Source organism: Rhincodon typus, chromosome 5, assembly GCF_021869965.1.
Source record: "Rhincodon typus isolate 14 chromosome 5, sRhiTyp1.1, whole genome shotgun sequence".
NCBI classification, from domain to species: Eukaryota; Metazoa; Chordata; class Chondrichthyes; order Orectolobiformes; family Rhincodontidae; genus Rhincodon; species Rhincodon typus.
The window spans coordinates 19,671,177-19,685,883 of NC_063336.1; the positions used below are offsets into that span (position 1 = coordinate 19,671,177).

The following is a 14,707-nucleotide window of genomic DNA, read 5'->3' on the forward strand; positions in this document are numbered from 1 at the left end:
ATGAAGATATAACAGTCTTTCCTTCTATCAAAGTTTCTCATGCTGCAGAAGTCCACTGTGTGAACAAATAAATATTTAATCCTAACTCTTCTCTACAATTGTAAATTGATGGCACATCACTGGTTTCTTAACAAGCTAAAACAGAATGAATGTGGAAATAAAGGAGATCAAAAGTCATCTGAAGTAAGAAAATTGCTTTCCCTCACTTCTTGCCTTTGCCTCGCATCCATGATGTGCATAGCTAAAAGTACTCATTGAAATGAATAAATCATTTAAGTATTTAATAAAATACTTGCAAAAGACTTGTATAGTATGCTGTCCATAGCAGTCGAAACCCAAATGTTAGTCATAATATATAAAATATTCAAAAATATAGTGGAGCTACAGTTTGTAAAGAATATAAGTAACCATAGATATGCTAATTACATTTTATTTTCCTGGTTATTTGGCTTAATTTGAAAAACTATTTAAAAACTTCATAAATTTAGGGAATATGATCGTTTCTATGAAAGGTTTACTAAAGAAATGTATATTGATTTTCTGATCTCTAACCAGAAAAATAGACATTTAATCAGCGGACACTTAATTTAGCAGAAAAGCTGCAGACAACTTGGTGTGAGAGTTGAGCTGGATGAAATTTACATGAGAGCTGATGTATAAAATATTGCCATCTTGCTTGAAAGAATGATCAAATACTGAAAGTGTCCCTTAACATTGCAAATGGTGAATTCTTTCTACCAGTAAATCATTTGTATTTGTTCATTCATGGAATGTTCGTGTTGTTCGTTTACTTCAGCGTTTACTTCCCATCGCTAGATGTTCTTGAGACAGTGGTGAGCTGCCGCCTTTAACCACCGTAGTTCATTGGTGTATGTTCACACCCAATGTAACGGGTTTTGACTTAGTTTGGATTCTAATCATCTGTTTAACTTTGTCATGAGATTTGGGGATGGCTTACCACCTATGGTTCCTATCTAATTTGCTATCTGTGGCAACAAACCAGTAGCATTTACAAAATAAGATTGGTGACACATTTCAGAGTAATGGGTTAATACCGTCTTCTGAATTTACAAGTTGTGTGTGAAATGAATTTTGACTGTCTGTCTTCCAGGGTAGAAATGTCAATTACTAGGCAACATAGGTTTAAGGTACAAGGGGGAAGGCTAAAAAGCGATTTGAGAGGCAAGTTTTTACACAGAGGGTGGTAAGTGCCTGGAATGTGCTGCTGGAAGAGGTGGTGAAAACAGCACAATAGTGATGTTTCAGAGGCATCTTTACAGAAACATGAGGGAATAAAGGGAGATAGTAGGAACTGCAGATGCTGGAGAATCCGAGACAACAAGGTGCAGGGCTGGATGAACACAGCAGGCCAAGCAGCATCATAGGAGCAGAAAGGCTGACGTTTCGGGCCTAGACCCTTCACCAGAAATGGGGGAGGGGAAGGGGGTTCTGAAATAAATAGGGAGAGAGGGGGAGGCGGATAGAAGATGGATAGACGAGAGGATAGGTGGAGAGGAAACAGACAGGTCGAAAAGGCGGGGATGGAGCCAGTAAAGGTGAGTGTAGGTGGGGAGTTAGGGAGGGGATAGGTCAGTCCAGGGAGGACGGACAGGTCAAGGGGGCGGGAGGAGGTTAGTAGGTAGGAGATGGGGGTGAATGTAGATATTGTCACAGTTGGGGCCAAATTGGGAAGGCTTGAATGTGGATTGTAGTCCATTGGGGATGATCTGGTTCCGTAGGCAGGTACTAAGAAAGGTGATGTGGCTGTAGTACCTCTCCACCTATCTTCTCCTCTATCCATCTTCTATCCACCTCCCCCTCTCTCCCTATTTATTTCAGAACCCCCTTCCCCTCCCCCATTTCTGATGAAGGGTCTAGGCCCAAAACGTCAGCCTTTCTGCTCCTATGATGCTGCTTGGCCTGCTGTGTTCATCCAGCTCTGCACCTTGTCTCAGATTCTCCAGCATCTGCAGTTCCCACTATCTTTGATTCAATTTTAACCCCACTGCGAAGCCTCTTCTAAGGATGCCTAGCCTGAAGAAGTTACCCTCCTCCCTCTGGACAAACCTCAGGGGATCTCTTCCCCCACTGCAACTCTCTCGTAATCTCTTCGGCCTTGAAACTGCTCGACCATGACCTGAAGCAAACCAGGTACTACAGCCACATCATCTTTCTTAGTACCTGCCTACGGAACCAGATCATCCCCAATGGCCTACAATCCACATTCAAGCCTTCCCAATTTGGCCCCAACTGTGACAATATCTACATTCACCCCCATCTCCTACCTACTAACCTCATCCCGCCCCCTTGACCTGTCCATCCTCCCTGGACTGACCTATCTCCTCCCTAACTCCCCACCTACACTCACCTTTACTGGCTCCATCCCCGCCTTTTTGACCTGTCTGTCTCCTCTCCACCTATCTTCTCCTCTATCCATCTTCTATCCGCCTCCCCCTCTCTCCCTATTTATTTCAGAACCCCCTTCCCCTCCCCCATTTCTGATGAAGGGTCTAGGCCCGAAACGTCAGTCTTTCTGCTCCTATGATGCTGCTTGGCCTGCTGTGTTCATCCAGCTCTGCACCTTGTTGTCAGGGAATAAAGGGATATGGACTGCAGAGAGTAGAAAGGTTTTTAGTTTAGAAAGCTATTCTGTGTTGGAAGGCTTGGTGGGTTGAACAGCCTGTTCCTGTGCTGTACTGCTTTGTTCTTTGTTCAAACCCAGTTTTTAGTAGATATGAGCTGCTGGTAAAACTTGCTCATAATTTGGCATTGGGAAATAGTTTCACCTTGATCCACGTCAGACTTTCTCAGGTTGAGCAGACTGAGTCAACGTGTTTCGCTTTGGAGGAAGATAAATGTTCATATCTGTTTTATTCTGCTGTAGCTGCTGTATCTGCCCTGAATTAGTATTATTTTTAAACTTTGAAATATACACTTCGTATCAGTGCAAAATTCTCAAAATAAAAATCATCACATTCAGGGGGCTTCACTAATGTACTGTTATGTAAACTTGCTTCCAAACTTAGTACTAAATTGCCTATTGTGGATTTGAGCTAGGGTCAAGACTGTGTAAAGGTACTTGAGTCAGAAGTCACATGACACCAGGTCATAGTCCAACAGGTTTATTTGAAATCTCAAGCATTTGGAGCATTGCCCCATCATCAGGTGAAATCCTCTTCAACCTGTACGTTTGCCTTAAGAGAATCCTGGACTAGGACTCCCTAGTCCCTTTCCACGTCAGAGTTCTGAATTTTCTCCCCATTTAGAAATAGAAAATATGCCTCTATTCTTCCTACCAAAGCGCATGACCTCACGCTTTCCCACATTGTACTCCATCTGCTACTTCTTTGCTCACTCTCCTAACCTGTCTAAATTCTTCTGCAGCCTTCCTGCCTCCTCAATACTACCTGTCCCTCCGCCTATCTTTGTATCATCTGTAAACTTAGCCACAATGCCCTCAGTTCCTTCACCTAGATTATTAATGTATAAAGTGAAAATCCCAACACTGACCCTTGTGGAACACCGGCTGCCATCCTGAGAAGGAGCCTTTTGTCCCCACTTGCTTTCTCCAAGACAGCCAATCTTCTATCCATGCTAGTACCTTGCCTCTAACACCATGGGCTCTTATCTTACTCAGCAGCTTCCTGTGTGGTACTTTGCCAAAGGCCTTCTGGAAGTCTAAGTAGATAATGTCCATTGGCTCTCCTTTGTCTAACATATGCCAGCACTTGCAACCCAGCCATTCAAAGAATATCACCATTCTGAAAGGGTGTCAGGTCTGGTTAGTCAACACTTCTTCGTGAGAAAGAACAAGAAAGAAACTATACACAACTTGAAAGAGTTTTGTTTTGGTTGAGCAATTCTTTGTGTTGCATTCCTGTTTTGCAGTATCGTGTGGAGTCGATGATGCTGCGTTTTGCCAAGCCAATGAACTACATAGCTGTAACTCCCAGTATCCAACAGCGATCTCATATGAGAGCTCCTCAGTGCATTCCTCTTGTGATGGAGCCCGAATCTCGCTTCTATAGCAACTCGGTCCTGGTTCTGGATTTTCAGTCCCTGTACCCTTCTATTATTATAGCTTACAACTATTGCTACTCTACATGCCTGGGTAATATTGACTACCTTGGAAAGTAAGACATTTTGCTTATCTGATTGTATTTTGCATCGAAAAGAACTGTGACTAGATTCAGGTGGTTCAGAAAAAAAGATGATGTTTAAACCACAGCTGTTTCTCTTTTTTTTTGGAGTACCTTGAAGTTTGTTCCACATTGGGCAGTAACAGAATCTATGGAAGCTTGCTGCTGACGCACATTCTGCCGACATAGACTGCAATATTATGTTTGTTACTTTAATTCAAAAGAAAATAGATGATACAACCTACATAATGCAACAGAAGTTGGTTCACCTTATAGTAAAAAAGTGAAGATTAGCTATATAACTCAAAATACATTGTAATTAAAATACCCTCCAGGTGAGGATTTTAAGATGTGATTTAAAATCAACAATAACATAATTTTAATATATCAGCTGTTGCGCAGCTACGTTCAGCTAGAGAGAGGCACCTAAGCCCTTTGAAATTAATCTTAAATTAGTAAAACTTTACAGCACGATTCCTGCGCAGTTTGCTGCTTTTTCAACATTGCGATGACGAAAATTCTCGAAATTATTTTTAAAATATTTGCACCAGTCTGTTGATGAATATGTCTGCCAGTAGTTTCTTCTAGAGTGGAAGGAAAGTTGAGTTTCATGCCTGAAATACTTGAATTTTGAGGATTTGGAAGTTATCTCAAAAGTATCATCTGTCACGATAATAAAAGCAAAATTCTGGAAAAGCACAGCAGGTCTGGCAGCATCTGTGGAGAGGAACAGTCAACGTTTTGAGTCCAATATAACTTCTTCAGAACCGAAAGGAGCTGGAAATTTTTTTAGGCTTTAGACAGAGGGGGGAAGAGGAGCAAGTGGAACAGATGGTGAGGATGCCCAGAGCAAAAGATAAAAGTAGTGATAATGGTGGTATAGAAATGATGGAGGTGTAAATGTAAGTGAGAAAATGTTTCTGCTCTGCTGAGCTATCTGTCACTACCCAGCCCACAGTCTCAATTGCTCAAAACCGAGAGGAAGACCAATTCGGTGTGGTACAATCTAGTGCGATTCACCAGTATTCTGCAATGTTTCAATACCTGAGTTTAGTTTGCATCCGCAAGTCATTTCTCACTGCTGCCTCTTAATATGAGAAAGATGATAGTGAAAATGCAATTACTTTCTCATTTTGACTTTGCTATTCTCTTGGCTCCCATGTATCAGATCTGTCCGCTGGAGAAAGTGTGGTTGTGCACTGGCAGCGCAAGAGCGAAACTTTTGATGTTATTTACCACGAATAAAAACAAAATTTTCCTTGTTTCTTTTATCAGAGACGAAGAATTTAAATTTGGCTGCATTTCGCAGAAAGTGCCTCCAGAGTTACTTCACCGGCTTTGGAATGACATCACTATATCACCAAATGGAGTGGCCTTTGTTAAGGTATGACTTAAAGTCTTCTCGATATATAGTATTGAAGGTAAAACTAATTGAGATATGTTGTAAAGTCATTCTAAGAATATTGAATGCATTTTTATTGTTAGAATTATTGATTGGAATACCTGGGTTGCAAGGTGCTGTTGACAACGTAGATACTTTTTACCGTGAGCTGAAACCAAATCACCTTTTTTGTTTATTTACTCATAGGACATGGGCATCGCTGGTTGGCTAGCATTTATTACCTGTCCCTAGTTGCCCTTATGAAGATAGTGGTGAGCTGCAGCCTTGTACCACTGTGGTCCATATCCTGTAGGTTGACCCACAATGCCAGTAGAGAGGGAATGTCAGGACTTCAACCCCGGTAACAGTGGAGGAACACCGATATATTTCCAAGTCAGGATGATGAATGGCTTGGAGGGGATCTTGCCGATGGCGGTGTTCCCATGTATCTGCTGCCCTTGTCCTTCTACAAAGAAGTGGTTGTGGATTTGGATAAGGATCTTTGAATTTTTGCAGTGCATTCTCTGGTAATGCACATTACTGCTGCTGAGTGGTTTTGGTGTATGGAGTGGATATTTGAGGATCTGATCAAGCAGACTGCTGGGACAAACCAAGCCTGAGAATAGATTTCAGCTAAGAAGGTCAATCAGTAGCCCAGTTTCAAAACATGAATGTCACCGGTTTGTATATTGCTGATCCTAAACTTTATTTTACAAACTTCTATTTCTAAAGCTTTCACAATAATATTTAAATATCAAGAAGTGTAGGTGAAGAGTGTGTCTTTCCTCTTTTTAAAGATCTGTGAAGAAATAGAATCATAGAATCAGTACAGTCCAGACAGAGGCACCTCGTCCCATTGAATCTGCACTGACCCTCCAAAAAGCATCCCACCCTATTACCATAAACCCACATTTACCATGGCCAATCCTTCTAGCCTGGACATTATGGGGCAATTTAGTATGGTCAATCCACCTAAGTTCTACATCTTTGGACTGAGAGAGGAAACTGCAGCACCTGGTGAAAACCCACACAGGCATGGGGAGAGCATGCAAACTGCACACTGTCCGTCACCCAAGCCTGGAATTGAACCTGGGTCCCTGGCACTGTGTTGCAGTAGTGCTGACTGATGTGCCACCATGCCACCCACAAATAGATTGAAACAGAAAGAACTGTGGATGCTGTAAATCCGAAATAAAAACACAAAATTGCTCAATGCTCAGCAGGTCTGGCAGCATCTGTAGAGAGAAGTCAAAGGTAACGTTTCGGATCGAGTGACCTTTCCTCAGAACTGATGTTAGCTAGGAAAATGTCAATTTTATATGCAGAAGATAGGGTGCAAATATGCAGAAAATATTGATCCTGCTTGCATATCTTCCTTAGGAACTTTGTTATAAGAAAATGAATTATCTCTGGCATGAAACAGCAATGTACCACAGACTACTAAACAGCAGCAGCTGTGCAGGCAGCGCTAATTACTTTAATTAGCGCAGTGTAGACCGGATAGTTTGGGTCTCTTGTGTCTCCAACTGAATAAATGTATGATTTGATTGAGGCCCTTTTCAAAATAAGGAAGGGTTTGGTCGGACAGACATAGAAGTGTCCCTGCTTTTGTGTGAGACCAAAATTTAAGGGTCTTTATTAAATCTAAGGAACTTACAGAAACTTCATTTACACACACTATTTAGAATGTGGAATGCATTACCACTAGTCGTTGAGGCAAATAGCATTTAAGTGAAGCTCAATAAGCACATGAAGAAAGGAATAGAAGAATATACAGAGGATTAAATTAAGAGGGAGGAGACGAGTATAAACACCATCTCAGACCTGTTTATTGAATGGTCTATACCTTGGCTGTAAATTTTATACGTTGTATTAGTTTGGCTCTGGTTAATTCAAATGAAAGAAAACTGCAAAACAAAGGTTGACCTGCTCATTTGGTGTGAAGCAAGATTTAAATGCTTTTCTAGATTCAGCATTTTCATAAACCTGTGTTGATATTGCTGTTGTAGCCATCTGTGCGGAAAGGTGTGTTACCAAGCATGCTTGAAGAGATACTGAAAACCAGAATCATGGTGAAAGATGTGATGAAAGCCCACAAGAAGGACAAAGCCCTTACAAAACTGCTTCATGCTCGACAGCTGGGTCTAAAGCTCATCGCCAACTTCACTTATGGTTACACTGCTGCTAACTTTTCTGGAAGAATGCCATGTGTTGAGGTATTTTAATGATACAGAGGCTGTACATTTTCCTAAGATTTTTCAATTTTAAATTAATTAAAAGCCTCCAATTGAACCCAATGTGGGCTGCACATGTAAAATTTTGTGCATGTTTGTTTAGTAACTTAAAGCTTTATTTGGCCAGAATGACCTGTTTCTAAGTTGTAACATTGTAAGCAATTATAGAGTACTAATTATTTTATATATAATGTATTGCAGCAAACTATTAGGAAGGCTAGTGGATTGTTAGCCTTTGTTACAAGAGGTTTTGAGTACAAGCGTAATGAAATCTTACCTCGATTGTACAGAAGCCTGGTTAGATCTCACCTGGAATACTGTACGCAGCTTTGGCCTCCTAATCTCAGGAGGGTTATTAGTGCCATTGGGGAAGCGCAGCAAAGGTTCATCAGGCTTGTTCCCATGACAGCCGGCCTGTCCTATGATGAGATATTGGGCAAACTGGGCCTGTGTTTTGTAGAGTCAGGGTTTTACAGCACGAGAAGATGCCCCTCAGACCATTGTGTCTGCACCAGTCATCAAGCAACTATCTATTCTAGTACCATTTTCCAGCACTTGGCCCATAGACTTGTTTGCTATGACACTTCGTGTTCATCTAAATACTATGAAAATGTTGTGATGGTTATCACCATAATGCCCTTTTTCGGCAGTGCGTTCCAGATACCCTCTAAACCTCCTGCCCTTACCTTAAATCTAGGTTTCCCAGTTAGTGATCTCTAATCTAAGGGGAAATATTTCTTCCTCTCTACCATAGGCCCCCATAATTTTGTACACCTCCAAGTTCTGCCCCACCCCCACTTTTCCTTCTCTACTGTAAGGAAAGCAGCCAGAAGTGTCTCTTCAAAGCTGAAATACTCCAGCCCAGGCAACATCCTGGTGAATCACCTCTGCTGCACTGTAAGGACTGTACGTTTTTATATTTTTAAATAAATTGTGCACTGAAATGAGAGAGATCTATTCTAAAAATGAAGGGTGCTACAGTTTTGAAAACCAAATGAGCTGACATCCATGCCAGCCATTGTATAAACAGCTGTTTGAATAAACAATAATTGAAGAGTTGAGTTACAGACAATTTGGAACAGAGGGGATGTACAACACAGCTTTTACTGCCAATAAACAGTTGATTGATAACTGGTCACTAGCCCACCAACCAATGACCGAGACCTTTGTACTTTCTAGCAAAAGCGTTGGTTCTTGGGTAACTGAACAGTTTGGAACAAGAAATATATTAGAGCAAGAGAAATTTTCAGTTCTCCCCCCAGCTTAGTTGTAGCCTCTGTCTGTTCTCTGCAGTCAGCAATCACTGTAATCCTTAAGGAACTCAGTTTATCCTTTCTGCAACAGTTGCTGTAAGCTGTGACTTTTAACTGACAAGTCAGAACATTTTGCGTCCTACCAACCAGTAGAAGCATCCAGAGAAAGACTACTGAAGCAATGCGCTGAGCAGCAGAAGAGTCATAAAGATCATCTCAACAACAGCAGCTGGGAACAAAGACCGTTGAACTACTGTCTTTCCATTTTCTCCTCTCTATCCATAGTCTATTTAACCCTATCTGTTTGGAGAGTTTATTAAGGGATTAGAGTTTTAATTAGTAATGTTATAGGACGACAGGTTATAAATGTTAGTCTATACATTGAGTCTAATTACTTAAAAGAAGTAATCATTCTTGTTCAGTCCAGAAACTTGGTCTTCGCTTTCTAATAATCAGTCTCTGAAAGTCAGGTAAGTTGGGAAACTTTTCATACTTTATGAAATGGCTAAGTTCTGTGACAATGCTGGGAATAGTTGGGCTCAATACCCAGTGTGCTAACACAGTGGGTTGTAGCAGCAATCACATCCTTCCCATAGTGGTATAACCAAAACTGTATGCAATAATTCAGTTGTGACCTAACTAACATCTTCACTGTAACCTCCTTGCTGTTGTGGAAAACTGCCCAATTCTGGAATTCTGCCCTTCAGTCACTGTTTCAACCAAAGCTGTACTGAGGTCAGGAGCTGTGTGGCCATGGTGGAACCTGAACTGACCATTAATGAGCAGATTATTGCTAATCAAGTGCTGCTTGATAGCAATATTTATGACCTCTTCCATCACTTTACTGATGATAAAGAGTAGACTGATGGGGCACTAATCGGTCAGGTTGGATTTGTCCTGCTTATTGTGTACAGGAGATACGTGGTCAATTTTCCACTCTTGTCGGCTAGATGCCAGTGTTGTAGATGTACTGGAACAGCTTGGTTAGTGGCACGGCACATTGAGCACAGCAAGTCGGTCTTAGTGCCAGAACATTGCCATAGCCCACAGCTTCCAGCTGTTTCTTGATATTGTATAGAGTGAATCAAATCGGCTGAAGAATGGCATCTGTGATGCAAGGGTCCTCTTGAGGAGGCCGAGATGAATCATCCATGATTATCACAAATGCTTCAGCCTTATCTTTTGCTTTGGCGTGCTGGGCTCCCCCATTAGTAACACTGAGGATGTCTGTAGAGCTGCCTCCAGTGAGTTGTTTAAATTATCCACCACTGTTCGTGACTGGATGCAGCAGCATAGCAGAACACTTCAATGGCCTTTACTCAAACTATCCACATGACTCTTCCTTTGGCAGTTCATTTCACACATGAGCCACTGTGTTTTTAAAAAAAAAAAGTTTGACGTTGTGTTGAGGTTGTACGGACCGTTGGTGGGGCCCCTTCTGCAGTACTTGTGCAGTTCTGGTCACCCTGTTATAGAAAGGATAATATTAAATTGAAGAGGGTTCAGAAAAGATTTACCAGGACATTGCTGAAATGGAGGGTTTGAGTTATATAAAAATAGGATTGGTTGGCTGGAACTTTTTTCACTGGCGCCTGTAGAAACATAGAACAGTACAGCACAGTACAGGCCCTTCGGCCCATGATGTTGTGCCAACCTATTATCCCCTCTAAGATCAAATTAAGCTGCATACTCTTTGTTTTATCATCCATGTGCCTATCCAAGTGTCGCTTAAATGTCCCTAATGTATCTGACTCAACTACCATCGCTGGCAGTGCATTCCACGCACCCACCACTCTGTGTGAAGAACCTACCTCTGACATCTCCCCATACCTTTTTCCAATTCCCTTAAAATTATGCCCCCTTGTGACAGTCAGTTCCGCCCTGGGGAAAAAAGTCTCCGGCTATTCACTCTATCTATGCCTCTCATCATCTTGTACACCTCTATCAAGTCCCCTCTCATCCTCCTTTGCTCCTATGAGAAAAGCCCTAGCTTTCCTCAACCTTTCCTCATAAGACCGGGCCTCCAGTCCAGGCAACAACCTGGTAAATCTCCTCTGCACCCTCTCTAAAGCATCCACATTCTTCCTATAATGAGGCGACCAGAACTGAACACAATATCCCAAGTGTGGTCTACCAGAGTTGCAATTTAACCTCTCGGCTCTTAAACTCAATTTCCCTGCCAATGAAAGCCAACACACCGTACACTTTCTTAACAACCCTGTCAACTTGAGTGGCAACTTTGAGGGATCGATGGACGTGGACCTCAAGATCCCTCTGTTCCTCCACACTGCCAAGAATCCTGCCATTAATCCTGTATTCTGCATTCAAATTCAACTTTCAAAAATTAATCACTTCACACTTTTCCAGGTTGAATTCCATCTGCCACTTCTTTGTCCAGTTCTGCATCCTGGCAATGTCCTGTTGCAGCCTACAACAGCCCTCCACGCTATCCGCAACTCTACCAACCTTTGTGTTATCAGCAAACTTACTAACACACCCTTCCACTTCCTCATCCACGTCATTTATAAAGATCACAAAAAGCAGAGGTCCCAGAACAGATCCCTTTGGAACACCACCGGTCACCAAGCTCCAGGCTCAATACTTTCCGTCTACTGCCACCCTCTGTCTTCCATTGGACAGCCAATTCTGTATCCAGACAGCCAAATTTCCCTGAATCCCACGCCTCCTTACTTTCTGAATGAACCTAGCATGGGGAACCTTATTAAATGCCTTGTTAAAAATCCATATACACCACATCCACCGCTCTACCTTCATCAGTGTCTTTTGTCACATCCTTAAAGAATTTATTAAGGCTTGTGAGGCATGACCTGCCCCTCTCAAAGCCATGCTGACTATTTGTAATCAAACTGTGCTTTTCTAAATAATCATCAATACTATCTCAGAATCCTCTCCCATAATTTGCCCACCACAGAAATACGACTGACTGGTCTGTAATTCCCATGATTCTCCCTATTCCCTTTATTGAACAAGGAAATAACATTTGCCACCCTCCAATCATCTGGTACTACTCCAGTGGACAGTGAGGATGCAAAGATCATCGCCAAAGGTGCAACAACCTCTTCCCTCGCTTCCCATAGTTACCTTGGGTATATCCCATCTGGCCAGGGGACTTATCTATCCTCATGTTTTCAAAATTTCTAGCACATCCTCCTTCTTAACATCAACCTGTTTGAGCACATCAGCCTGTTTCACGCTGTCCTCACAAACTACAAGGTCCCTCTCACTGGTGAATACTGAAGCAAAGTATTCATTTAAAGACCTCCCCTACCAACTCCAACTCTGGGCACATGTTCCCTCCACTATCCCTGATTGGCCCTCCCCTCACTCTGGCTATCCTCTTGTTCCTCACATAAGTGTAGAATGCCTTGGGGTTTTCCTTAAACCTACCTGCCAAGGCTTTTTCATGCCCCCTTCTAGCTCTCCTAAGTCCATTCTTCAGTTCCTTCCTGGAGCCCTGTCCAATCCTTGCTTTTCGACCTGAAGTAAGTTTCCTTCTTCCTCTTGACTACAAGTTCCACATGTCTTGTCATCCAAGGTTTCTTCACCTTACCATCTTTTCTTTGCCTCAGTGGGACAAACCTATCCAGTATTCATAGCAACTGCTCCCTAAACAACCTCCACATTTCTGTCATGCATTTCCCTGAGAACATCTGTTCCCAATTTATGCTTCGCAGTTCCTGCATAATTCCCCCTCCCCCAATTAAATACTTTCCCATACCATCTACTCCTATCCCTCTCCATGACAATAGTAAAGGTCAGGGAGTTGTGATCACTATCACCGAAATGCTCTCCCACCGAGAGATCTGACACCTGGCCTGGTTCGTTGCCAAACACCAAATCCAAAATGGCATCCCCTCTAGTCGGCCTATCTACATATTGAGTCAGAAATCCTTCCTGGACACACCTGACAAAATCTGCTCCATCCAAACTATTTGCACTTACGAGGTTCCAGTCTATATTAGGGAAGTTGAAATCGCCCATGACAACAACCCTGTTACTTCTGCACATTTCCAAAATCTGCCTCCCAATCTGTTCCTCAGTGTCTCTGTTGCTACTGGGGGGTCGAAAGAAAACTCCCAATAAAGTGACTGCCCCTTTCCTGTTTCTGATTTCCACCCATACTAACTCCGTAGACAAACCCTCCTCCACGACCTCCCTTTCTGCAGCAGTGGTACCATCCCTGATTAGCAATGCCACTCCACCACCTCCTTTACCTCCCTCCCTATTTCTTTTGAAACATCTAAACCCCGGAACATCCAACAACCGTTCCCGCCCCTGTGATATCCAAGTCTCCCTAATGGCCACAACATCGTAGCTCCAAGTACTGATCCATGCTCTATGTTCGTCACCCTTATTTCTGACACTTCTGACGTTAAGATAGACATACTTCAACCCGTCACACTGACTGCAACTTTGCTCTCTCAACTGTCTGTCCTTCCGCACAGACTCTCTACATGCTGTATCTGCCGTACACCAGCTACCCCATCCTCTGATCCATAGCTCCAGTTCCCATCCCCCTGCCAAACTAGTTTAAACCCTCCTGAAGAGCTGTAGCAAACTTCCCGCCCAGGATATTGGTGCCCCTCCAGTTCAGGTGCAACCCGTCCTTCCTGTATAGGTCCCACCTTCCCCAGAAGATATCCCAATGATTCAAATATCTGAAGCCATACACCAGCTCTGTAGCCACATGTTCAGCTGCACTCTCTCTCTATTCCTGGCCTCACTACTCTGCTCATCCTATTTTTTAGCTTCCAACCTTACTCCCTGTATTCACTTTTCAGGACCTCATCCCTTTTCCTAGCTATGTCATTGGTACCGATGTGTACCACGTCTTCTGGCTGCTCACCCTCCCCTTTAAGAATCCTGTAGACTCAATCTGAGTCATCCTCGACCCTGGCACCCGGGAGGCAACATACTATCCAGGAGTCTCGTTCGCGACCACAGAATCTCCTGTCTGTTCCCTCAACCATTGAATCTCCTACTACTGTCGCACTCCTATTCTCCGCCATTCCCTTTTGAGCCACAGAGCCAGACTCAGTGCCAGAGACCTGGCCGCTGTGGCTTTCCTCTGGTAAGTCGTCCTCCCACAACAGTATCCAAAGCAGTATACTTATTTTTGAGGGGAATGGCCACAGGGGATCCCTGCACTGTCTGCCTATTCCCTTTCCCTCTTCTGGCGGTCACCCAGCTACCTTTATCCTGTAACTTGGGTGTGACTATTTCCCTATAACTCCTCTCTATCACCCTGTCAGCCTCGCCGAATGATCCAGAGTTCATCAAGCTCCAGCTCTGGTTCCCTAATGCAGTCTGAGAGGAGCTGGAATTGGGTGCACTTCTCGCAGGTGAAGTCAGCACGGACACTAGTGGTGACCCTTACCTCCCACATCCTACATGAGGAGCATGCAACCACCCTAGCTTCCGTCCCGTCTGTAGGAGATTTTGAGGGGTGACCTTTATAGGAGTTCATAAAACCATGAGGGGCATAGATAAGGTGAACAGCAAAAGTTGTTACCCTCGGGTGGGGGAGTTCAAAACTAGGGGGCATATTTTTAAGGTGAGAGGATAAAGTTTTGAAAAGGACCTGAAGGGCAACATTTTTAGAGTGACCCGTGTGTGGAGTGAACTGCCAGAGGAAATGGTGGATGTAGGTACAGTTACAACATTTAAAAGACATTTGGA

General features: G+C 43.0%; 1 protein-coding gene across 1 annotated transcript in view; it reads left to right on the forward strand.

The window, feature by feature from the left end:
- LOC109917016 (DNA polymerase zeta catalytic subunit) overlaps positions 1-14,707 on the forward strand; it is a 170,426-nt gene that overhangs the window by 130,107 nt on the left and 25,612 nt on the right. The window contains exons 14-16 of the mRNA XM_048596685.1: positions 3,889-4,133; positions 5,415-5,523; positions 7,530-7,736. Of these exons, the coding sequence (XP_048452642.1) occupies positions 3,889-4,133; positions 5,415-5,523; positions 7,530-7,736 (561 nt within the window). The remainder of the gene's footprint in view (positions 1-3,888; positions 4,134-5,414; positions 5,524-7,529; positions 7,737-14,707) is intronic.